The following is a 27,664-nucleotide window of genomic DNA, read 5'->3' as shown; positions in this document are numbered from 1 at the left end:
AATAAGTATATTGTGGATATTAAGAAAAGAGATGTGTAAAATCATAACACAATATACTGAATAGAAATAGAATAATAAAAATAAACAATTAGTTAGATAAATTTTTAAAATTATATCAGTTTATTAGAATCACATATAATAAATAATTTGTTCATAATTACATTGTCATTCAAATGATTAAGTCTACCAATTAGTAAAACAATTTTAAAAAAAAATTATTTAATAGTTAAAATCATTGAAATATATATTTACTTCTTAAAAAAATATACTTTTAAAAATGTTTAAATATGTTGTTTCACCCGAAATTTTTATACAATAATAATAATACTTATTAAAATAAAAATTAAAATAATATATTAAAAATAATAATAAATCGCATTAACAAATTTTTTTATGAAATAAAAGAGAGAAAACGAGAGCTGAAATACATGATGTCATAAATTTTGTTCGACTGAATACATAATATATTATAAAGCACATAAAATAAAAGGTATCTTTTAATGTAAGTAGTGATAAAATTAAAATAAGCATTTAATCGGTTCAAGACATTGTTGACATTTGTCTTGATGTCATTGGATCTCCTCTACCTTCAACACGAGCCACTAAACCAGAGCTGAAACATACAATAAATAATGGTGAAACATATACTGCAGTATATAAATATAACATATAGATACATTAATTAAATTTCTTCTTCGTTTTCCTACTTCTTGTTGTAAGCTCCTGTAAACTGGAGTAATAACTACAGATGAACGCTGGCTATAACTGTGTCATCTTCATTACTACTACAAATTAAAAGGTTGGATAAATAATAACTGCTGATTGAAAACAGATTAAAGAAATTAATACACAAATATTTAGTTGATTTATGTTACCAACCTACTGGGCAAGCTGATAATATAATTATACAAAAATATTTTTAATTTTTAGTATACTGTTTAATATTTTTATAGTTTTCACACATGTAATTGCACCTATCAAGTAGAATGACATTTTTTATTTATTTTTGGCACAAAGAGCTTTTGGACTTATTACTTTCTATTTGTTCCACATAAAAAAAAAACAGATCTGACAATTTTTTCTTTGATATTTCTAACAGATTTTAATATCAGCCGACTTTATTTTAAATCAATAATATTTAAATATTAACAATTGATTTAACTTCATTTTTTTTAGCGTAATAAATAATTTCATAATAAATTCAAAAACTTTTTTTACAGATTCTGTGATTTTTTATGTTGTACAAGAAATCTAGTTTGTGTCAGGAAACAGTACAATACAGTAAACTAAGAGGGATGGCTGAAATTTCGCTCGTAACTTTGCAAATGGAAAGAGACAGTTGAATCAGCATAAAAGTCAATTTTACCGGCTGTAAAGATTTATATTTATTTTTTCACATAGTTAATATGTGCATCTACATATTTTCCTAACAGTAAATCAGTTTTCTCTTTCTCTCAGTGAAGAATACTGGTGGTCTTTCTTTGTACTACGATCTCACCTTGTCCTTCAGTTCATTATTCATGATCAAATAGATATACTTCAAATCCGTCTTTAATTGCGGAAAGAAGTGAAAATCCAGGCTACAAATATTGGTTGGTATGAAGGGTATGGAATAATTTTCAATTTCAACTTCCCAAGAGCCTCGGCAGTTGCATGCTTGTGTGGCCAAGCATTATCGTGTTGCAGAATTGTAGGCTCTATGGATTGTCAAACATGACACATGTCTCCTAAGGTGTTTTAAAACCTTTCTATATATAATGCAGAATTTACAATCAACCTAGTTTTGTAGTCGGTTATGTACACACATTTGGAAACACAGAACAATATCAAGAGCATTTTTTGCAGAGGGTTGTGTTTTTAATTATCTGATTGCGGCAATCCATAGTGCCAGTATCTATTTTCTGCCATTTCTTTTCTGGCAGCTGTCAGAATGTAATGACACCAACAGTGAATGTCACTAGCATTCACTTTTTCTGCCATTAAAAATTTAACTACAGAGATGTAATGAACTTTGTTCATGACACAGTAGATGAACTCAAACAGCTTCTGATAGAAAATGAGAAGATATGGGTCAATGAGTTCTGGAATGTTAGTATTAGGAGAATAAAACAACAAGGCAATAATTGTCACACTAACATTTTTTCATTGCAGTGTGCCTTGCCTACATCAATTTCTCCAAAGATAGGGTTGTAGAGATTTAGATTGAAACCCAATGGAGACATACTAAGATTATTGGAAGATGTTTTACTTACTGTGCCCCGTATTTGCATACTTTAGTCAGGTGTCCAACCCACAGAACTGTTGCTTATTGGGCAATTATATAAAAACCCAAACTGAGACTGAGACCCTTCTATACATAACCAAGATATAATGTTAACAAAAAAATCCAAATTGCTATTTCTTTATTATTAGAAATAAGCAAGAGATAATATAAAAAAATCCTTCTGAAAAATATGATCACATATATCAATCAGCAAAATGAGAGTAAAATGATGTAATGTGTTTTCTTTGCGAATTATTTTTTAACAATATGGGTGAGATTATTTTACTTTTTTACTTATATAATTTAGTAGCCTATACTAAAGTTATAAAAGAGTGTGTAGCACTTGCAGCCACGCTTTCTCTTTGTATCTACAAGAAAAGCTCTTTAAAACAGATAAAATTTCCCAATTATAATTAGACTTTTGGATAACAAATTTAAATTAATTTATGTTTGAATAAACAAAGTTTAACTATATATACCAACCTGAAACCTGGATACCTTCTAAAACCTCTTCTACCTAAATCTTCATCAGGCACAATATCCACCCTTGACGTAGTGTTTGTGTTAGTACTATTGGTGGTATTTGATGGATACCTATATTTCTTTTCCTTTGTAACTTTTAATTGATTTCTATATCTGTAATTAAAAATAATATTTTTTTATTAAACAGATCAAATAAATATGTTTATTATTATTATAAATGAAAGAGGTTAAGTTGAAGAAACACAAAAAAGATGTTAATTTATATTTAAATACAAAGTAGGAATCCATTTACATCACATTGCTCTTTATTCTATGCTCCATCACTACTAAATTACTTTCTTAAAATCCAGTAAAAATAAGAATAATTAAACTTCCCTAGAAATAACATAAAACTTATAAATCAGATTGAAATAAATAATTTTGTAACTTAAAACATTTATATCATGAATATAATTCACTTCATAAATAAAAGTCATTTTTATTTTATAAATAAAAGACTTGTACATCAGGAATGACAACTATTTATGCTACATACTAGATAATGGCATATCATCTATTAATTAAATAAAATAGTAAAGGTTGGCTACACTTTAAAAACTTATATTTGTGAAATTCAGTTTGTAAGTTATGATAACTATAAATAATCATAATAAAATGTACAATGCAATATCTAATAAAGTAAGACAAACAGCCTGAATGAACAGGCAATAAGAAAATAGCTACATTGGTCTGAACATGTGGTGAGAATGGAGGAGGTGAAATGTTGGAGGTCAGAGGTGAGGTAAGAAGAGAAGTCTGCAGGTGGAATGGGGATGGTATGTAGGTGAAGTAACTAGAAAAAAGGTGGGGAAAGGATTGAGATTGAAATGATTGTGTGTGTGTGTGTGTGTGTGTGTGTGCGTGTGCGTGTGCGTGCGTGCGCGCGCGCGTGTGTGTGTGTGTGTGTGTGTGTACCCACATTTTTTTGTTCATAAATACTACATATTCATAATTTGGATTTCTCTTTATAATAATTTGTGGTTAAAGTATGGTACTACATTAATTGGACTTTTTACTTTCCCATCTAGATACCGCTATAGCTTTAGAAGGGAAATTATTATAATCAGTCCAATTTGAGCATATGCAGTTTTCACTGGATTTTGACACCTAAGGAACCCAAAAACAGGATGGCACAAATTTTCCCAATGTTAATGTTTGTATGTAAATGTGTGTGTTCAGTGTTAGCCTATAAATCATCTTATATTTCCAGAACTACTGGGCCGATTTTGACCAAACTTTGTCAGATTACTTCTACATAAGGGACATTGATGCCATTAGATTTTCAACTTAAAAGGTCAAGAAGATGAGGCTGTAAAACCAGGTGGCCCTCAGTATCTCGAGATTTTGCCTTATATTTTTTTTGGCAGATTTGGCAATTAAAAAATAACAATTTTTGCAAAATCACACCTCCACCCAAAAAAATGCTCCTGTAGCCGTCTGCTCTGTTGTGATGTTATAGGTAAGTGGTAGAATTAAATAAATTAATAATATTTAGTGTAAAAAAGTAACTCAATCTGGATGGGTCTCAGACTTGATCGCCCGGTTGACTTGGTACCTGGTGTGTTAAACCTCACAGCTACACCAGCCTGCTGACCATACAACTGAAATTTGTTCTATTTCATAACTAAAATTGTGAAATTACATTATTTTAATTAGTACTGGCCATTGCTGCTAGTACCACCATACCTATGTGAATTAAATATTGTTAAATATGGTATGTGCGTGTGCTTTAGTTAGAATCATGGAATTAAACAAAAAAATATTATATTTAAGTAAATTTATAAATATTTTAAATTAAGCTGTGTGTATATGATGCACAGCATCATGAACAGCTGTGCATCAGAAACAACCTACATTTGTAGGAAATGTCCTACGATTGTGTTATCACCTTTTTTTTTATTAGATTATATAAATCTATTAGAATAATTTATGTTATTATTAGTATGTAACATTCTCATTATTAAAAAACTAAAGTTTATATTTTATAAATAAAATATAATGCAGGATATCACCCATATATAGTTCTGATCTTACTACTTCATACTATCATTTGTTTGGTCCACTCAAATTTGCATTAAAGGGGCTATGAATCACTCCAAAAAGTGAAAGAAGTGGTGCATCCATGGCTGTCATCAAGCAAAAATATTTTTTCTGAGGTTGTATAGAAAGCTGTGCAATGATGGAAGAAGTCCATTTAAAATCAGGACTATGTTTCATATACAATGTTATTATACACTTCCTTTTTATTTTTACTGAAATAAAGTTACAACTGTGTTATGGGTAATTATTGTCTCACCCTCACAATATGTGTAAAATGTAAAATTAGACTGTACATTAAAACAGAAAAAGCCTCAATACAAAAAAAACCTACAACAGACTTCCAAATATATCAAAAGGACAGTAATATCTTGATGCAGTATTGTGCCCCAGAGACACCTTTATGGTTACAAAAATTTTCATGGAACAGATAATAAATATTTTAATTGCAAAGATAAGATTGTGTACAAGGTGATATGCAAAAACAAAAATAATAAACAGAGTACTCTCATTTTCCCAAAATGAGAATAAAAATTATCTGAAACTTATCCAGTGGAGTGCCAAAGAAAAGTGCATGAAGAAAATGATTTACAGAAAATATGTATATTCAATTATTAATAAATATGGTTTGAAAACTAATCTTACAACCAACAAAGAAATATTCAATTCTCATAATCAACAAATTCATTAATATTATATGAATAATATTGAGAGAATAAATACCAGTTTGGATAAATAAACTATTATATAGACTAATATAAAGATAATAATATAATTTAAATCCATAGTCTATTTTCAGCTGCAGAATCCATCCAATCAGTTAGAAATAATAGGGGGTTCTCTTTTCATAACAAAAATTATTTATTACACTTTTGGTAATGTTGGATAGAGAAAACAAATAAAAGAAATTAAATTTTATATTATGACAAATTGAAGGTTTGAAATTTTACTTTTTTAATATCTGTGTATATCAGCTTGGAATTTTTTCTTCTTCTCTTCATATGAATTCAGTGTTTTCTCTAAATTCCAGGAAACAGAAATAATTATCAAAAAATGATGTGGTTTCAATAGCTTGGATCAAGGCATTACAGACATTTTGAGGAATTATGCTGGTAGCACCAAAATCCTCCACTTGAAAAGTTTGTGCAACAGCCATTTTAACCACTACATCAGTCTCTGTAAAAGTGGTTTGTTTTAAAAAATTTACTTAACCTTGTCATTTGTATGTCTTTTTGACGTACAAAAACAGGTAGATTCCACTTTAAAAGATTCTTCCTCTTTGTTTTTAGCAGTAAAAAAATGAGTTGTTGAATTTAAACGTAGTTTTACATCCATTCAAGATGATGAACACTCAGAACATCCAGAAATCACTATGACCAACAAAATGGTCACAAAAATCAAATGCCATATTATATGATCACCAACTGAAGATTGCAAACATCTCAACAGACCTGGCCCATTACATTTTACATGATGTTTTTTGGTATGACAAAGCTTTCCACTCCACAAGTGTCACGTTTGGTTAATAGTTAATCAAAATTGCATTCATCTGAACATTTCAAAGGTACAACATGGTGAACAATACCATGTTGATAATTAGACTTATTTAAATTATGTTCCACTGAGTTCCCTTGATGTTTTATAATAGATGAAACATGGATTCACCAATACATGATAGAGACCAAATAGTGGGTGGCAGTGCAGTTCCATCTACAGGGAAAGTCATACAGCAGAAGTTCTAAAAGAAAAGATTTTTTAGGATTCTTATGGTGTGATGTTCATAGACTACCTGGAAAAAACAAACCATCACTGACAGGTATTATGTTTCATTACAACTGAAGGGTCTATTCAGGCTAAACATCTGCATCTGGTCAAAAATAAAGAGCTCTTTCACCATGTTATGTGCCTGCACACAGATCTTTGGATGTTGCTGTCAAACTCCATGACCTATGCTTCAACGTACTTGAAACATGCAACGTCCATCAAACATGCTGGATTCATTCATACTCACTGGATTTGGTTCCCAGCAATTACTTTCTCATCCCGAACTTAAAGAATGGCTCACTGAACAAAGATTCACTTCAAATGATGAAGTCAAAGCTGAGACAGTTGCTTATTTTACAGAACTGGAGGAACAGCATTATATTAAAAAGTTGAAAAGTTGTTAGTTTAAATGTATCAAACTGCAAGATGACTATTTTGAAAAATAAAAAAAATTTCTGAAAAATCTAGCATTTTCTTTGTCAGACCAGAAATTTCCAAACAACCCTTGTAAAAGATGTAAGATTTATAATTATTATTTTATATTTCAGAATCTTCTACATAAATTTTCAACTCAATGTTGCCTGTCAAAATATACTTAAATGATTCAGATTGGCAATTCAAAGAGAACAGAATATGTTTGTGTAATATTAATGAGGCTGATACATTTTAATTTTGTTTGTCTTTCTTTCAGGCAGTTTATTATCAGCATTAACAAAACTGCAATATGATAATAAAAGTACAGCTAACCATAAATCTGTAATCTATACAACAAATCTCTTGTAATTGCAGATAATCCATAGTAGTTGAAATCCCAAATAATTTATATTGACACAGTAATTTCCACAGTTATTACGATAATATATTATCATAATTACATTGCAATTTCAAAATTAATTTACATATATATTAAATTTTGAAACACGATTAATTCTTTGATATTTATACCCTTCAATTTTCATGGCAGACACTGCAGAAATCCCATTAACTCAACAGTACTTTTCCTTAGAAGACCCACAGAAAACTGGTGGTGATCAAATGGTCTATAGGAAGGCTGATTAAAAAAAGGCAAATATTATGTTCTCCTGATATTTCAAAGTAAAATTAAATACCTACTACATTAGTACAAAAAAATTAAAAGGACACATATATTTTATGATAAAATGATTGTATTCAAACTACTTTAACTTTGTAACCAAGAGGGTTAGAGAGATGAGTAAAAAAAGAAATTAATTAATTGCAATTGCTGTTAAAAAACAGCAATTGTAATTATTATTTTAACAGCTGGTAAGTTTAAAAATTTTAGGGTGCTAGAAAATTTTTAATTCTCAATGTGGGCAGTGAGCAAAAATGTTTGAGAATCAATGCTCTACACCAATAACAATAACATCCGATAAAACTGACCTCTCTACAAGCCCAAACAGAATAATATCCAGAATAAGTAAAATTATCATTCCAAAAAATCCAACAGCCATTGCAATATACAATTGTATTTGTAGTTCATCCACCTGAAAAAAAAATTCATTAAATACATAACAATTACAACTACAAGCTGGAAAAATTGGATTACAGATATCTTAAGAGAAAACCAAGTTTCTCACACACATAAAGGAGGCAACCAAAATGATCCCAACCAAAAATGACAAAATTTCAAGGGTCCAACAGTTTAAATGTCTAAGGGAATGGATCTTCAATAATCTGAATGAAGAAAACGAAATTAAAAACAAGAATCGAAAAGATGAATCTAGCATTCCATCTATCTAAGAATACCTATAATAAGAAATCATCATCTTGGAATGTAAAGAAAAGACATTGCTAAGCAATGACCCTTTCAGAAGCTTTATATGCATCAGAAACTCTCAACTATAATAGAACAGAGTTAGCTGAAAGCTTGTACAAGATAGGAGGAAAAATTGCTAGAAAGATAAATGGCCCAAAACTAAATGAGAACTTTGAAGCAAGAAATAGAACAAATGAAGAAATACTTTGCAGAATAGAAAGGATTTCAAACACAATTAAAAAATGATGTTTACAGTTTTATAGGCACATTTTCAGAATGGACAAAGGTAAACTGACAAAATAAATTTTTGATAAAAAGAATAAACTAAAAACCAATTCTGTATTAGTGAAAGAAGTTAAAAAGAAATTGCAGAATTAAACAATACAGATTAAATGATTAAGCATACATTCTTCTAGTAAACACATTCAAAATTATAAAGGTTTTCCAGAAAAAACCAGAAGAGTTGATAGAAGGTAGTCTGAAGAATGTAAACAACTAGTCACAGAAAATGAAAGAATACTGGGCCAAACATAAAACTGAAACATCCAAAAGTAAGAAATTAAAAAACTGACAATTCTATGTTGATTACTGTAGCCTCTTACGGGCTTACTACAAAAAATTATATAAAAAAAAAAACAGATGTAACCACATAACTTCCTTGTACGCCTATTAAATTACATATACATATTTTTTTAAATTAAAAGTACATAAAATTTTATTTCACTGATAACTTTTGATTTTGATTTTATTATTGAATTATATTTTTACAATATTATTATATTATGTTATTATATTTTTTTACAATCAGATCTTACTAACTATTAATAAATCAAAATATTTAAATGGGAAAAAAAAGTTAAAAAAAAATAAGGAAATAAAGTCAGACTCGAACCAATGTGCCTTCCTCTTGTAAGAACCAAATATATCATTAATTAAAATTTTATTTGGCTGTAACTCTGGAACCAATGAATATAAGTACTACTTATGATATATCATTGAGAATCTCTCAATGAGGACTTATTACTGCAGTTAAGAAAAAGTCCAAAATCCAGATTTTGTTTTGATTTTGGGCTTTTTTGGACACTTTTGGTCCAGTCGATTGCAATCAAAAGGGGAGGTGCACAACTAGATGTTACAACAGTTCTAAATCCAAAATGTCAACATTCTACGGCTAATCATTTTTGAGTTATGCAAGCTACAAATGTACATATAGACATCAAACTGAAACTAGTCAAAATTAATTCAGGGATGGTAAAAATGGATATTTCCGTTGAAATCTGAAAATTTTTCACTCTTCAATTTCTCTAGTCAATTGTATGAAGTACAAGGAAGTATTGTGATTACAATACTATATCCTTGTACAAAGTACAAGGAAGTGTTTATTACTTCCTTGTATGAAGTATAAGAAAGTAATAAACAGAATGCTTGCCGTTGAATTATCAGAGGATAAAAATTGTTCATAATACATATGTAAAATTTTTTTTTAAATACAATACAATTAAATTAATATGATCATTATTCACAATTATGATTAACAATATTTTTAAGTAGATACTTAAAACAGAAAAATGAATCTCATTTTATTAATTTATTGCTTTATATTATATTTCTAGTCATTCTTATTTCTGTGAAGTAAGTAAAGGACCTGAAGTATGAAGAGGCACTAGTCAGAATTGCCTTCTCTGAAAGTACTGATATTTACTAAACAGCCAATTCTGTGGTGAACAGTGTAGATATCACTTGTAAGATTGAATATCTCCCACATTTTGGCAGGTTTGAGATTTTACAATACATATGGCTTAATGTAAAAGGCAACAGGAAACTACTCTTTCCCTAGTAAGCCTGGCATGGGATATTTGTTGTCTCGAGGCTGTTAGTTTTGAGCGTGACTTGTGACTCATGTCAGGTACCTTTTTTTTCTTTTTCCTGTTTAGCCTCCGGTAACTACAGTTTAGATAATACTTCAGAGGATGAATGAGGATGATATGTATGAGTGTGAATGAAGTGTAGTCTTGTACATTCTCAGTTCGACCACCTGAGAGGTGTGGTTAATTAAAACCCAACCACCAAAGAACATCGGTATCCACGATCTAGTATTAAGTCCGTAAAAATAGCTGGCTTTACTAGGACTTGAATGCTGGAACTCTCGACTTCCAAATCAGCTGATTTGGGAAGACGTGTTCACCACTAGACCATCCTGGTGGGTATGTCAGGTACCTAAAATCATTATGATTAAAGCACCTAATACGAATATAAAAATTAAAAATATTTTAATGTTATAAAATCAATATTCAAAGCACATTTATTAATTTAATGTGCATCAAAGTGACATAGTTAGCTCCTCTCTTGTGTAAGAGGTTGGTGGTTCAAGGCCCCACCAAACCACTTATATTAAAACCAGCTGATCAAAATGTTAGAATTCTAACCATTAAACTAACTAGCCAGCCTGCTTTTTGAGTTGTCAACAATTTCAGTTTTCAGTTTAAATAAAATGGCATCTACAATCTGCATTTTCTTTTCTTCTTCAAGTGTCATTTGTACAACTGAGACAAAACATTAAATAACAGTTATAGTCACAGTCATAGTCAAATTATGAAAGCACAAAGAAGCACGACAACCAAACACAATACCTTCCGATTGAAACAGTCAGGTATAAAGAATATCTACTTTGGTTCAGTCACAATTTCAGGATATGAATCTTTTAAGTTAGGTGAATTTTGTAAAAAAAAATGCATAAAAAACTATAAGAGGTAACAAAAATTAAAATTTATGTGTCAGATACTTCAGGTGATAATATTAAAAAACCATTAATACAGAATAAAAAAATTCCATAAAACTTTTCATATGAATAATTACGAAAGATAAAAAAATAAATATATCAATGTGATTAGATATACTACACTTGTATTAGTCAATGTCTTGATAACAAAAAAACCAATGTAACAAAAAAAAAGGTAAAATTTATTTTAAAAAATTAAGCTGTTGTGAATAACCCTTCTTTAATGTTATACAGAAGTAGTATGAACTAAATAATTAGGATATTAAATTTCTCAAAATTCCAAACAGTTATTAAACCAAATTAAACAACCAACAACAGTAATTTGTGAACATATTTTATAAGTGAGAACTGTTATCAAAGTGTGACATATTTTATACAGTTATCTATTTTAATGTCTCACTGAAATAGTTTCTTCATACAACCTGTTATTTTTTTCATGACTTTTTTCTTTTTATAACTACTTTTTTTATAGAAGTCAGAAGAATTTTTATGGCTGTATGCCCTTCCTGTGAATGACAACCTATGAGAGAGAACAAAGAGAAATTTATAGCATGTGAAAAATGTCACAAAGGACCCAGTCTTAAAAAACCTTCTAGATAAAACAAGGGAAAATCTTTATCACATAAATATTTACATACAATATTTTAAACAAATACAAATATAAAAAATACTTTTTCATTATTACATTGAAATAGTTAAATATGTTTATATATATAAAAGAAAAAAAAACATTTATAAATCTTCTTTAACAGGAAATTAGGGTAAAGCCCAGAAATAAAAAGTATAACACTAAACATAATATTTACAATAAATTCAACAAAACACATATTGGATAGGCGCAACACAAAATAAATACCAAATTTCCTCAACTGAAAAGCATACCCCATTAAGAAAGTTTTAACAGTCTTTTAAATTAAAACAAATTTTTCTTGGCTTAAGTAATTGGTGCTGTGCCATACAACAGATTTCCACACGACATTAACTTTCCGTGTTCATGTATCTATATCTATATCATTTATTTCAGCTTCTCTACTTAATCCCTTCCTCTTTTTCCTTCAACCATTCTATATAAGTTCCCTCAGCACAGACAGTATCTCTTCAACAAATTTCCAATCCAACTTCATTTTTTACTCCATATTGTTTCCAATATCTTTTTTATTTCATGCATTCTCTTTAGTATTTTATCATCATTTACTTTGTCTGCTAAGCTTACTTTTTCCATCATTTTTCAATCTAGTTCAAATGCTTTAAATTTCTTTGTAATTAGGAAGCATTTAAAATCAAGAATTACAATCCTTGACCAAAGATAAAATATTTGTCCTTAAATAGGACTAAACTTGAACTCAATCCATTTTCCTTAATCAAAAATTGTATAATTTTACTCACTTTTTATTTGTATAATTACAGCATAGGCAATTACTTAACATAATTTTCAATTACTTAACATATTTTTCCATAATTAAAAAAAAATATACAATTTCTAGTAATTTTTTTATAGCAGAAATACTAGCCCACTTCTTCTGGCTACACCCTTCTGAATGCTAACATATATTTATATTGGCATTCCAACAAGCATCTATAAATATAGTTTTTTTTTAAATAAAGTCAAATCTGGGAATGATACATTGGAAATTTAGGCATAAATGTTCAAATTTTAACTACTCTCATATACACCAAACATTTGAAACATTAACATCTATAATAAACGTTTTAAGAAAACTTTATACAACTGCTAATTTATGTACAGAAAAAAAAAGACTGTACGTAACTGATGAAAAACACCAAAGTACTCAATGATAACTAACTTGTTCATATCACATACTGCATTTCTAGATATAATCACATTCTGTATATCATATAACACTATAATGTAAAGTAAATTTAAAAAAAAATTAATAAAAACATATGTAAGTGCTTTTATAGACCATATCTTATATACCCTTATTCATTACTTATATTTACAGAATGAACATTTATAAACTTATAAAATAGTAGTAAATGTTTATGATACCAAAACAAAATATTTTTTTATTTCTTTCTAAGTATAAATGTAATATCTATGTATTTTATATTTACAATGTTAGGTGGTCAAACCAAACGGTTTTAGACAATCTTGTATAAAATGGAGCTACTGCTGAATTATTTTCAAGACTGGAATAGGGAATTCTCATGAAAACAAGCATATCTTGCCAAGTTTACAGATAAAGTGAGGAGTGGAATGGTTTCATAAAACCAAAACAAACCTTATTGATATGTAAGGTATATCCCTAAAATAAACATCTTGACTCTGTTTACCAAAATAACTGTTAATATATATTCTTTCTTGTCCAAAATTAATACTCCAATTATTTTATTCTACATTTTCCAACTTTTTTTATGGTTTAATTATAGTGTGTAAAGCATCTAAATATAACAGGCAGCAGTCTTCAACAATTCACTAATCAAACTAAACATGGAGATATAATGCAGCATAAATACAACATACATAGACTGGATAGTAACACTAATTAATAAAAGTAATCATTTTACCTTTTCACTTAGATCGTCATTAGACATGATTGACAAAATATATAAATTACAACCAAAACCAATTAATCAACTTTTATAATAATAAAGAAAGATTAAATGAAACTTAACAAACAATCTGTATATTTAAATAGATTATTAATAGATTAAAAATTAACAACACCTAATACAGTTTTCTGACTGAAAAGAGCTTAAAATAATAAATTATGAAATAATAATTGAAAGAATTCAAAAGATGAGAATGAAGTCACAAATGATACAATATTATAATCTCAAGTACCATACAGTACTGTTTATGATAAAAATGCACTTATAGATAAAATTCTAAAATTCTGTTTATAACAATATCAAAAAATATGTTATCACAATAAAATTTTTTTTTTCTTTTTCCATTATACATTTGTGTTTTATAAAAAAACTGAACCAAATAAGCAAATTATCATGATTTATTATTGTTCCCATATCACAAAATAACAACCAGATTGAATTAAGCACTTTATGCCATGACAGTTTAAGTTTTCCTGAGAGTTAAGTAAAAATAAAAAAATTATAGTCTAGTTAAAATTTAAGAAAAAAAATTAAAAATCTAATATAGTGACAATTTTTATTTTTAATTATATGTGACTATAAGAATCAGCATTAAGAAAAATTATTCTACCAACTAAGTTGAAGTAGTCTATATGTAATACACCGTTTTAGAAGAAAAGGAGTATACTAATTTGTTGCATTACATTGTACATTCTACCTCTCTTACAGTTGTGACATTCTTAAAGAACCTGAGATACAGGGGTCACCAATCAGTGAGATTTACTTTCTCACCATTAAACAAATATTTCCACTAGTGAACAGAGTGAAAGTGTAACTTATAGGACTGAATATTACATTTCATTGGGGTTAACATGCTGATACACAATAGTATTTATTATGCTCACTGGAAAAGGCAATAGAAAAACCACTTCATTCATCACTTTTCTTTATAAGCCTGGCATCAGATGTTTCTTTTATTTCATGAAAATGATTATTTCAATTTTTTGAAGGGAATTGCAATTTATATAACACACTTCCTACAACCATTACAGTGATTGCAGTTAACATACACAAGAAACATTAATTCTTTGAAATAAAATTTACATTATTAATGGAACATATATATATATATATATAAAACTTCTTTTGCGTATTTTAAAATATTGGCTGTTTAAAATGTATACTGTGGAAGTTTATTGTGTTGTGATAAGATTTTTAATTTCTGCAGGTGTAAAACCAGTCAACTTTTAAATTTTGAATAAATAAAAAACCTAAAAATATTATCCAGAAACAACTTTTAACACAACCAAGTTGAAGAGCATGAAAATTAAAAATCTAATGTATTAATCATTATGTTATTAACACACTATTAATGCTACTATAAAAAAAAAAAAATTAATGCGTAATATTGATCATTTCAGTGACAGTCTGTATCAAGTAATTTATTTCAATTAATTCACATAATATACTTTTATTTCTCTTTAGAACATAATGATCCATTATAAAAGACAAAAATTAATACAATAATCACAGAATTACAAAAAAATACTAAAATAATAAAAACTGTTCTTGCAATGTAATCTTTATCTTATAATCATCTCTAGAGATTCTACTACATTTACTTGGATAAAATGAAATATATATGTCACACTACAAATTTAACACAAATGATTAAATTAACAGTAAAATGTAATATTCTACATATTACTTAATGGTTTATTTACATAATAAATGTCAAAACCAATTGCAAACAATACACATTCATTAATATTTCATTTCTTGTTTTCCAGTTTCTATTAATGTTATTACATTTATTAAATTTTTGTCATCCAAACTGACAACTCTCAAAATAGATAAAGCCTGTTTTGTGATCGTTAACTTTAGTTAGTGTTGTTGATTGAGATACTTTGAAACGGTATGCTTATAAACATTCTCTCCTTTAAATCTGTTACTTTTTGGGGATATTCATGGGTAGAGCATTAAGTTATTATTATTATTATTATTATTATGTAGAAAAATATTTTAAATGTAATGAGAAAAACACTACTGAAATTCTTTTAGGTAAATTATTATAAGAGGATCATATAATAATTAAAAAGAAAAATGGCAATAACAGAAAATCTATTGGTACTTACGTATTAACGCCACCGCAGCTACAGCTTTATTTAGAAACAAAGTAGTCAATCGGATTTCAATGGAAAATGAACAGTCTCTTTATTAATTATAATAAATGGTTATTTATATTTATTTATTTTAAAAATATAATTTAACCAAACTTAATCCTAGACTAATTAACACCGTAATTTCTTGAGCATTTATTTAATAAATTCAGTAATTATTGCAATTATTTATTATTTTAATAGTCTCCTGTTAATTAGTCAAGGTTAGCGAGCGAAGCGAGCGCAGGTTAAGTTTGGTTAAATTAATTTTTTTTTTTGTCTTCAGTCATTTGACTGGTTTGATGCAGCTCTCCAAGATTCCCTATCTAGTGCTAGTCATTTCATTTCAGTATACCCTCTACATCCTACAACCCTAACAATTTGTTTTACATATTCCAAACGTGGCCTGCCTATACAATTTTTTCCTTCTACCTGTCCTTCCAATATTAAAGCGACTATTCCAGGATGCCTTAGTATGTGGCCTATAAGTCTGTCTCTTCTTTTAACTATATTTTTCCAAATGCTTCTTTCTTCATTTGTCACTTTATCCACCCATCTGATTTTTAACATTCTCCTATAGCACCACATTTCAAAAGCTTCTAATCTTTTCTTCTCAGATACTCCGATTGTCCAAGTTTCACTTCCATATAAAGCGACACTCCAAACATATACTTTCAAAAATCTTTTCCTGACATTTAAATTAATTTTTGATGTAAACAAATTATATTTCTTACTGAAGGCTCGTTTCGCTTGTGCTATTCGGCATTTTATATCGCTCCTGCTTTTTCCATCTTTAGTAATTCTACTTCCCAAATAACAAAATTCTTCTACCTCCATAATCTTTTCTCCTGCTATTTTCACATTTAGTAGTCCATCTTTGTTATTTCTACTACATTTCATTACTTTTGTTTTGTTCTTGTTTATTTTCATGGGATAGTTCATGCGTAGGACTTCATCTATGCCGTTCATTGTTTCTTCTAAATCCTTTTTACTCTCGGCTAGAATTACTATATCATCAGCAAATCGTAGCATCTTTATCTTTTTACCTTGTACTGTTACTCCGAATCTAAATTGTTCTTTAACATCATTAACTGCTAGTTCTATGTAAAGATTAAAAAGTAACGGAGATAGGGAACATCCTTGTCGGACTCCCTTTCTTATTACGGCTTCTTTCTTGTTCTTCAATTATTACTGTTGCTGTTTGGTTCCTGTACATGTTAGCAATTGTTCTTCTATCTCTGTATTTGAACCCTAATTTTTTTTAAATGCTGAACATTTTATTCCAGTCTACGTTATCAAATGCCTTCTAGGTCTATAAACGCCAAGTATGTTGGTTTGTTTTTCTTTAATCTTCCTTCTACTATTAATCTGAGGCCTAAAATTGCTTCCCTTGTCCCTATACTTTTCCTGAAACCAAATTGGTCTTCTCCTAACACTTCTTCCACTCTCCTCTCAATTCTTCTGTATAGAATTCTAGTTAAGATTTTTGATGCATGACTAGTTAAACTAATTGTTCTGTATTCTTCACATTTATCTGCCCCTGCTTACTTTGGTATCATGACTATAACACTTTTTTTGAAGTCTGACGGAAATTCCCCTTTTTCATAAATATTACACACCAGTTTGTATAATCTATCAATCGCTTCCTCACCTGCACTGCGCAGTAATTCTACAGGTATTCCGTCTATTCCAGGAGCCTTTCTGCCATTTAAATCTTTTAATGCTCTCTTAAATTCAGATCTCAGTATTGTTTCTCCCATTTCATCCTCATCAACTTCCTCCTATAAATTATATTTATAAAATAAATAAATTTATAACCATTTATTAAAATTAATAAAGAGACTGTTTTGAATCTATGTTAAACTCTATATCGGCCCATTTTCCACTGAAATCCGATTGACTACTTTGTTTTTAAATAAACCTGTAGCTGCGATGGCGTTAATACGTAATTACCAATCTATTTAATAGAATAAACTAAAACTACCTGTTGTTCAAGTTGAAAACCCTGGATAAGGAAGATATCAGCTGTTCGAAAAAAATTTCCATGTCATTATAACCTCTTTTGTTTATTTTAAAACATTGGCTCTGCTTGAAATGTGTAACGTGTAAAAGAATAGCCTAATGTTATAACATGTTTATTATTTAAAGGTGTATACCCAGTCAAAATTCACTCGAGGATGTTAAAACTGTAAGGTAAAAAATGTATTAACTGCGAAAATTTTTATAAGTGGATTGAACAGTTTAAAACGTAGAACTAGTGTTACTTATTTTTATCTGAGAGGAAGTTTTGACTGCAAAATTGCATTAAATATCTTATTTGCAAGGTCAGATAAAAAAATATTTGGGAAATTGCTGAAATTTGAAGTGCGAGTATTTGCCACTTTCCATTCCATTGCCTATAAGCTGAATTACTGCAAAATCTATTCAAGATGGGTTCTGAGGTAATCGAGCCAAAATCACAGACACATTTGTACAGAACTTAAAAAATGGTTTTTAGCAGATGGTAATGCTTTTTAAAATGCATAACTTGTGATAAAAGCTTGAATTCATCATTTTGGGCCGAAATCCAAATATCATAATATGGAATGGAAATATCGAAATTCACTCACCAGGAGAAAATTCATCAACCAGTAAATAATGTTAACAGTGGTTTGGATCTAAAAAGGGTCAATCGTGATTAATTGAAAGAACAACATAATGAACAGTGAGCACTATTCTGACATGCTAGTAAATAAAGCAAAACCAGTAATAAATAGGAAATATCCAAGTTCTCTCTTAAATGATGTAACTCTTCTACATGATAATCATACAGGAAGCTATTCAAAAGTTATGTTGGGAAGTGTTGCCACATCCATCTTACAGTCCCAATTTTGCACCATTAATTTTCTTTTTGTTTGGTTCTCAAGGAGTATTTACATGGACCAGGATTAAAAATCAGCAGGTCAAAAATACAATACAAAAATGGCTCAGACAAGGTGAACAAATGTTTATACTGAAATAAAGAGTAGGTCACAAAGAGATGAGAGAAACGCCTAAATTATACTGAAAAATAAGGAAGTGCAATAAATTAAAAGTAAAGGATATATTGAAAAGTAGGATTAGGATTAGTTTTATTGTCATTTAAAAAAATTATTATTTTTCTAGAGTTATTTGTCTCTTTAATAACTGAATGACTGGTAAAATTTCAAAAATCATCCAAAGGGGAACCACCAACCTTCTATTGATAATAAAATGTTTTCTTCTTGCAGTTTTACTGCTTAAATTAATTTTAATTAAACATTAAAAAAGAAAATAATTTTAAATTTTCATAAAATTTTATTTACATTTTTCAATAAATTTAAAAAATGATCTAATAATTGTAATTCTGTTCATAGTACAGCACATACATAGCATACAACACCCCATCACAATTACATTAACACATCCATAAAGTGTAAATACAGTATGGGAGGGAAGTCCCTTCACAATGTAATAAATCCAGCTTAATCAGGTTCTACTGCTGCCAATTCTCACCGCTGATATTGCTCACTGCTGCTGATAACGGTGGTGGGGACTATACTGTCCGGTGTGTCCATTTCTGGTGGGATGACTTTAGTCCAAGTTGAATGTGGAACAAAGTGGATATGAGTGTGTACACAGTCAAAGAGCATTTGTTAGCTTGTGAATGGGTCGGCAAATGTCCACACATAGATAAAACATTGGAGAATATTATAAATGACTTCTTTGTGCATTTTGGGAAATCATCACCATCACAGCAAACGTTACTACATGGGAGAAGAAAGCTTTTGCAACAGGAAGTGTTTCTGATGTGCCATGCAGTGGAAGGCAGAGCACTCAAGCTGAGACGTTTGCTGCTGTGAAAGCAATGAATCAACGACCACAAATGAAATCAACATGTAAACATTATGCAGAGTTAAGCATTCCAAGATCAACAATGGAGACCATATACAGAAGAATTTGAAAGTTAAATGTTTTCTTCCAGCCACTGTTAATCAGTCGACTGACCTTGATGCTTGTCAGTTAATGCTTGAATGCTTACAAGAGGAAACAATAAAAAGAACATCATGCTCTCAAACAGGTATATGATTTATTGAAACTCTCATAATCGAAACGTTTTCTTCTGGGTGAAAGACAATCCTCACATTTTTGAGGAAATCGAACATCATCCACCTAACATTATGATTTGGACTAGAATGATAGCTGAACATCTCCTTGGTCCTAATTTTTTTGATGGTGCAATTAATCAACACAGTTATCTGTGAATGATTGACAACTGGTTGCTTCCAGAATTAATGGCAAAAGGTATCACTGACATCATTATGTTTCAGCAAGATACTGCTCTAGCGCATTTTGTTTTGAATGTCTGCAGATGCCTCAATGAAATTTTTCCGAATCGCTGGATTCAACATGAGTCAGAAGAGTTATCAGCTCCATTGCCTTGGCCAGCAAGAAGCTGTAACCTCACCACACCTGACAATTCTCTGGAATTCTGTAAAAGAAGAGATCTGAAAATGTAGATACGTCAACAACAAGCAGCTCCAAGATGCTGTTTGGTCAGCATTTGAAATGATCACCCCTGATAAACTATTGCGGTTGAACAACCAGACATGGAGAAGCATTCAACTGTGCTTTGAATATTTTTTTTTTTTTAGGGGTGAAAAACGCCTGCACATTATCATCGCCCGGAATTTTTTTAATAAAAAATAAAAGAAAATAAAGCTAATCTAAAAGATGAATAAAACTTACAACTAATATCACAGATAAAATCTAAAATAAAATCAAAAGTGACAAAGTCCGAGACGGATGTAATGGGCCCGTTTTCGGATATCAAAAAGACTAAAAAGAAAACTAAACACCATAAAAGATCTAACATAAAACTAAAACTTGGTTAAAAACAAAAATTAAAAAAGTGAAATAAAACTTAAAACTAATATCAAAGACGGAGACTTTAAAACATAAAAGTTAAAATAATAAAAAAGGAAACTATATAAAATTTAACAAATTCCGATAGGGAGTGTAAAAGGCTCCCTACTTGGATAACAAAATCAAAAACACAGAACCAAAAAAATTAAAATTAAAAAAAAATAAAAATAAAAAAGCAAACTTATTAAAAACTCTTCCAGAATAACAAATATACACGACAATATTACATTTTTTGTATTAACCCAGTACTACGCAAAAATAGAAACATCCGGTTTAAAATTTCATTATCATTGTAAAAGACACCATGGATGTTTCTGGGTAGATTAAATTTACAACACAATGCCGTATAACATATGCAATCTATGAGTATGTGGCGCACAGTCATGCGGCAGTTGCATCGTGCGCATAGGGGTGCGTGTGCTCCTGACATCAGGTACTCATGTGTGACCCTCATATGTCCTATCCGCAATCGACAGAGGACTACTTCCTCACGCCGAGTTTTTCTGCATGAGGAGTCCCATGGCAACACAGAATCTTTAATCTGCCGGAGTTTATTATCAACAGTAGCCATCCAGTCACCTTTCCACCATGTTCCCAGTGATTGTTTTACACAATTAATAAAATCAGAAGTAGCAACTTGGGTGGTGAAAGGTGGCTGAGTACATGCTTCTTTGGCAGCGGAATCTGCATGTTCATTACCTGCGACTCCCTGTGTGGCTAGGGACCCAGCAAAAATTTACTTCTGTGTTGTGATTATTCAATTCAGAAATTGCATTGTAAATTTCAATGACAATAGGATGTTTGGAATAAAAGTTTTTTAAGGCTTGGAGAGCACTACATGAGTCACTGCAAATAAGAGTGTTTCTATATTTAGGGTTAATGATATTTAGAGCCTTATTTATAGCGTATAGTTCAGCAGTAAACACACTCGTAAACCCAGGTAGATTAAACATATAACTTCTTTCATTGACAACAAACACGCAACCAACGGTAGTTTTGTTTCGATGCATCAGTGTATACCACCACGTCTGGGTTCATCTTGGAGAGAACACACTGAAAAATTTGCTGGAAGACAGTAGGTAGTGTTGATTGTTTATTGTATGTCATAAGATCAAAATTAAAATTTATAAGATTTATTCTCCACGGATGAGACAAGCATGGATACGATGGAAAGAATGACAATGTGTCAACATTTATATGCTGCAGCAGTCGGGTATGAACACCTGCAGGTGTAGTACAACGTGGACGGTCCTCATATTTTTCTTAATTGGGATTTCTAAGGACTGAGTCAAAAGCCGGGTGATTTGGCTGTCCTTTGAGATGAGCAAAATAAGATAATAAAAGCTGGTCTTGCCTATCCCAAAGTGATGGTTCACCACAATCTCCAAGTAAGCTTGCGACAGGGCTTGACTTAACAACGCACCTGTGACAAGCCAAAGGATAGCATGATGTACACCATCCAGCATTTTAAGCACGGTTTGAAGAGTTGAAGAGTAGGCGACACAATCATAATCTTAACAGGAAGGAACAAAGAAATAGTAAAAGCATATACATGACCGATTGGCTCCCCAATTGGTGTTATCGCATCATATCGCTTTGGACTCGCTTTGAACATGATGGAACACACACAAATGTTTTAGATCCATAGAAGGTAAGCCGCACATATCCTAATAATTTCATAACTAGTGTAAAGGAACTTCCTGCCCATTCCATAAAATATCCATTTATTCCAAAATAAGAAGAAGAAGTAAAAATTTCTAATAGTGAAATTCTTTTATTCCAATAATGGTCACAGAACATTCTCAAATGTCAAATAAATATTTTATTCAGATCAGTATATAATTATATATTATACAGATCATACAGGATTACCACTAAAAGTTGATTAAAAGTAAGAATTGCCTCATCATTTGCCTGAAATGAATAGATAAAAAGATAAGTGAATTAAAACCATAAAATATACATAATACAACACCTAAAGTAAACATATTTATTGATTTTACAATATATATATATATATACTTACCTCTTACGTTATACAATGTCAATACCACATACATCTGACGCAGGACTTGGAGAAATATAATTTTTAGCCTCGTATCCAAAACTTGACAATAAAAATCTTAAGCAATAAACATTAGTATATGGTAAAAATAGAATTAAACATATGTATGAAAAGCTAGAGAGCGGTGGTGTTGAACCAAATGGATAAAACCAAAGGCCTCTTCTGTTGGCATCTCTAATATGATGCGACATGAATGCAGTCCATAATAACCAACCATATCTTAGTATTTTATTTGACTTAAATATGTAATTTATTAGTGTACTGAATATAAGTAATAACACTGGTATTGAACTACAATGTAAAAATGGTCTCACTTCAGCAAGATGCATAGCATGCTGTAACAAAAATCAAATCAATTTATATAACACAAAAACAAAGTAATAATAATAAAAATATTAATCCATAGTAATTAGATACGGGACAAAAACGAAGACAAATTATTTTATTCTTTACTGTTTCATGAAATAGAAAAAAAAAAAAAATATATATATATATATATATATATTAGCACAGATAACCGATTAAGATAAAACTTAATACATCAGAAGTTAAATAATTTTGTTTAGATATAAAACAACCTCTTAATTCACATATAAGTGAACTGAACAGGAATATAAGTCTGAACAGGCAGACTGCCTATTCTATAAAGAAGAGGAAGAAGACATTAAACAGTGACTTAAAGATGAAAATATTAAAAGGAAACATGCAAAAGCAGTTGTAATATTTAATTGCTACTGTTCTAGTTAAATCACCCTCAACTGAAGTTTATAACAGAAAAAAATTATATATCAAATTTTTATGGAGAAAATAACTAAAGTTGCTTAGGACAGTAAGAAACATAAGTTGCTTACTGCACACAAGAAAAAAATAGAAGTAAGGCCATTTTCCAGTGATATTTTTGTCAGAAACTTCAATAAATGGTGAAGAACTGTACCTACAAGTAATTTTGCTACAACTCAATACAATAAACCCCAGATGAAAGTATTATGGATCAATTTGTGCAATCAGTACATGATTGTAAAATAATGCAACTTCAAATACTCATAATAGTGTTTGGGAACACCAAAAAATTCCTAGTTATAAACTAAAAGCCATGTTAATTTATGTAGGGAGATCTTCAAATGCAAACTATTTATTTTACGCAAAGGAACATATTTATTTCTGTATAGTTTTTGGATAATCAAACAATACACAGCTTTAACTTGTATAACTTCACTAGCTACAGTCATCATAACTAAACTTGGAAGCAGTATACCTAATAACGAATCACATTAAATAGTTATGCAAGTGAAATAAAAAAAAAAAAATGGAAATGTTACCATAATAACTGAACTAAACTAATAACAAAAAAGTCAATGGTCCCTAATTATTTCCTTACTCAATATTTATTTTTACTAAAAGTATAAAATTTCAAAAACAAAAACCTGGGAAAACTATGATCTACACAAAGGTAGAGAGAATATGATTTTTATATCAATACAGACCATAAGGACTCATTATTTATCACTTTTAGAAGGTGTTTACGTGGCAGTGCCACTTGAACTCATAACAACGCCCTCTGAACTTACAACGAAACTCCTGGAAAATAAGCAAGAAAAGGATGGAACTTAAAGTAGGGATTACATTATCCTTTAAGTTGTTAAGAAACAAGTGAAAAGAACAACTCTCCTTTCAAAGTGACACTGTGACTACCAGAAGCAATACATGATAAGAAATATCAGCTTAATTTATTATAAATTATTATTATAATAATTGTATTATAATTATTTACACCCCACCATTCCGCTAACTAAGTAGTGAGCTCAAACCCCAGCAGCATTTTCCACATGTTACAAAATTCATTTCTAACCATAAAAAAGAGAAGAAAATTTAACTTTAGTATCAAAGGTGAAAATATTAAAAATATTTTCAAAACAGTTAATACAAAAATCAAAGGCAATGGAAAGAGGAAGCAATTAATAGGTATGAAAAGTCTGAACTTAAAGAATTAAAGAAGAGATTAGCCAAATGGAAGTGTTTTGTATGTTTTGGGTATCGTCTGTGGAACTGAAGAATGAACTATGAGGAAGTGGAAGGGACTGAATTGAGGCTTTTGAGATGTAGATATAGAGAAGGATAAAGAAAGTAAGATGGAAAGTAAGAAATGAACAGGATTAAAAAAGAAAGAACACCTACGAAAAAAGCACACAAAGCGAAAGAGAACTCTCTAGGATTTGTTGCCAAAGGAAGAGAAATCTTGACACTGCACTGAAAGGGTCAGTAGTAGAAGAAAGGAAGCAAGGAAGAAGAGGAAAAAGAAAAATGAAGTTAATAGATGAGGTGAAGATTCGGAACTACAAGGGTATGAAGAAAAAGGCTTGGGAAAGAAATGGATGGAGACAATGGTGATGTAAAGGACCAGCTGCCAGGCAGAATACCACATGAAGAAGATATAAAAATCTGTAATGTCATAAAATTAAAATGGATAAATAAATAATGTTAATCATTTTCATTAATTTTTTCTTATTTCATCTAAATATCATTCCTTACAAAAATAATTCTCAGTTATATTGTTTAAGTGTTAAATAGTTACTGGTTATAGATATTCTGATAAACTTTTATGCAATATTTCTATAAAATATAGCACAATTACAATTAATTTAGTTCAGAGATGTGCAAAACTTAATTTTAAACAATTTTTTAAATATGAAGGAGAGTTTTAATCCTAAGTTTAACATTCTTTTAATTGACTAATTACATTTCTTTTATTTAATTATAGGGTCTAATTTAGTATGTAAATAAAATCTTTTATAAGTTATAAATTGGTAAGTTGGTAAAAATCTGAGTTTGTAGGGAAAAGCTAAAGTAAATTTTTCATGTACTGAATAAAATAGAAAATGAGAAAGTAAAATAGAAAGTTAATTCATCATTCTATACTTTTTTCTAACATAAGTTTAATTTTGTGACTACTAACTGAATTCAACGTCTATAACAATTTGATAAATATAGGAATATGCAAATATAACTGCAGAACTCAATCCTTTTTTGGTAATTCTGAGTAAATATTTGATCAACTTCAATTTTGTTCATACTTTAATGTACCATTTGGATATGCTTAGGTTCAGAAAAACACATGATCTAAAAGCAGGTCTGGACAGTGTGTGACCCTGTGCAAGGTCAAAGTACATGCTGCATAGACTAGTTAATAAGCTATCAGTTTCATAAGTTATCAAGACTTGTTTAAATGTTAATCCATTCTGTGGAGGGAGAGGTTAAGGTTATAATTAAGGTTGGACTTTTGCGAAGAAAGGGATAACAAGATATAGTAATACTTAACACCATCTCGTAGGACACTTGGCCAAATTTATGTTTAAATGGAAATATAATCACTATAGACAAGAGACTACACCAAATGTTCTGTGTTATTAGTCATGTATACGATGGATAATCATCATTTTCAAAAGAGCACCAAACTAATCTTCAACAAACTAATCTTCGTCAGATGACTGACTCTATTTAGGTTAGTTGATCGTTTATTCCTCTTTCCACAAAACTGTAACCTTAATTCTAACCACAACCAAAACCTCTCTCCAGAGAACAGATTAGCATCTGAACAAGTCACCATAACTCATTAAACTGATTGCTAATTGACTACAGTACTGATAATGCGACATGGACTTTCATCTTCCATGAGTAAACCAGTGTCCAAACTTGCTTTTCAACATTTCAGTGTTGTTTTCTTAATCCTAAACATATCAACTATGGTATTATAAAGTATGAAAAAGGAGAAGGTGATCAAGTAATTGCTCAGAATTACCCAAACTCTTTTTTGAACTTTACCCATAAAGTTTATTCTATGATAAAAATATGAAAATTTTCTAAAATCTGTCAGCAACTACCATGAGATATACGGAAAACCCTACATACTGAAAGTAAATACTCTTAATATAACAATTTATTAATTTTTTCACTGAAATCATAAACAAAATTTATGTTAATATTATCTCCAATGAATACAAATTCTGTAGACCTGAAATACATCCCAGCTGTCAGAAATTCAGTAAGTATTCAGGACACGTCATTTTCACTAATAACGAGATCTGTTTAATGTAGTAACTTAATACAAGAAAAATAAAGTTCCATCTGTTATTCGGTGGAAATGTCAAAAAACAAGTACGGGGAATTTCACTTAACCATGGCATTAAAATAGCAAAACGTCTAATATTTACTAATCAGAAACCTGGGTTTCTCTATCCCAAAACATATTTCTTCACAAAGTATTATTTACCTATTTCATAAACCACAAATATATTAATCCAATTTTAATACTTACTTTAAGTCTAAATGATTTCGCTTTAATGAAGTGGTCAATATCAATTAGTGACGCAAAAATACCGCAACAAAATATTTCATATTTGCTGTAACGATTTCTTATGTGTAACGTCACAATAAACCAGGAAAGAAGACCGATTATGCCGTGTGTGGTACTATCAATAATACCTCGTATTAGATCCCTAACAAATTTTTTTAATAAATAATCTCCTATAATGGCGGTTAAAATCGTTCCGATTATAAGAGTTAAATCAAACACTCCGATACACTTCGCCAAACTGATCACATAAAACATGTAGAGAGGTTAAAAACAAATTCACTGTAACAATTACTACAAAACACCAATTTAAAAATACATTAAATACCGATAATTTTAATTAATGTACACTGAATTTTTATTTAAAATCCCAAATTGGCAACATTTTTACAGTAATGAGAAAAATATGGAATATTAAAAAATAAAATAAAATTTACGTTTAATCATACTTTGTAAAAGAACTTATCAAGTCTT

General features: G+C 29.7%; 1 protein-coding gene across 5 annotated transcripts; it reads right to left on the bottom strand.

The window, feature by feature from the left end:
- Nucleotides 1-92: 92 nt before the first annotated feature.
- On the bottom strand, nucleotides 93-27,664 carry LOC142327917 (transmembrane protein 267). Of its 5 annotated transcripts, none has more exons than XM_075371288.1 (4): nucleotides 27,155-27,649; nucleotides 7,988-8,091; nucleotides 2,747-2,899; nucleotides 93-613 (listed from the first exon to the last, which is right to left on the bottom strand). In XM_075371288.1, exons 1-4 carry the CDS (start codon nucleotides 27,446-27,448, stop codon nucleotides 541-543), a joined length of 624 nt encoding a protein of 207 aa, XP_075227403.1. In that variant the 5' UTR covers nucleotides 27,449-27,649; the 3' UTR covers nucleotides 93-540. The 5 variants fall into 5 exon arrangements, 4 of the variants coding, with proteins under 4 accessions (XP_075227403.1, XP_075227405.1, XP_075227404.1 ...); XM_075371290.1 differs by lacking the exon at nucleotides 27,155-27,649 and adding an exon at nucleotides 22,804-22,942; XM_075371289.1 differs by lacking the exon at nucleotides 27,155-27,649 and adding an exon at nucleotides 13,672-13,916.

This window comes from Lycorma delicatula, chromosome 7 (assembly GCF_047948215.1).
Source record: "Lycorma delicatula isolate Av1 chromosome 7, ASM4794821v1, whole genome shotgun sequence".
NCBI lineage: Eukaryota > Metazoa > Arthropoda > Insecta > Hemiptera > Fulgoridae > Lycorma > Lycorma delicatula.
Note: the sequence above shows the minus strand (reverse complement) of the source record. Positions and strands in the feature narration are given on the sequence as shown.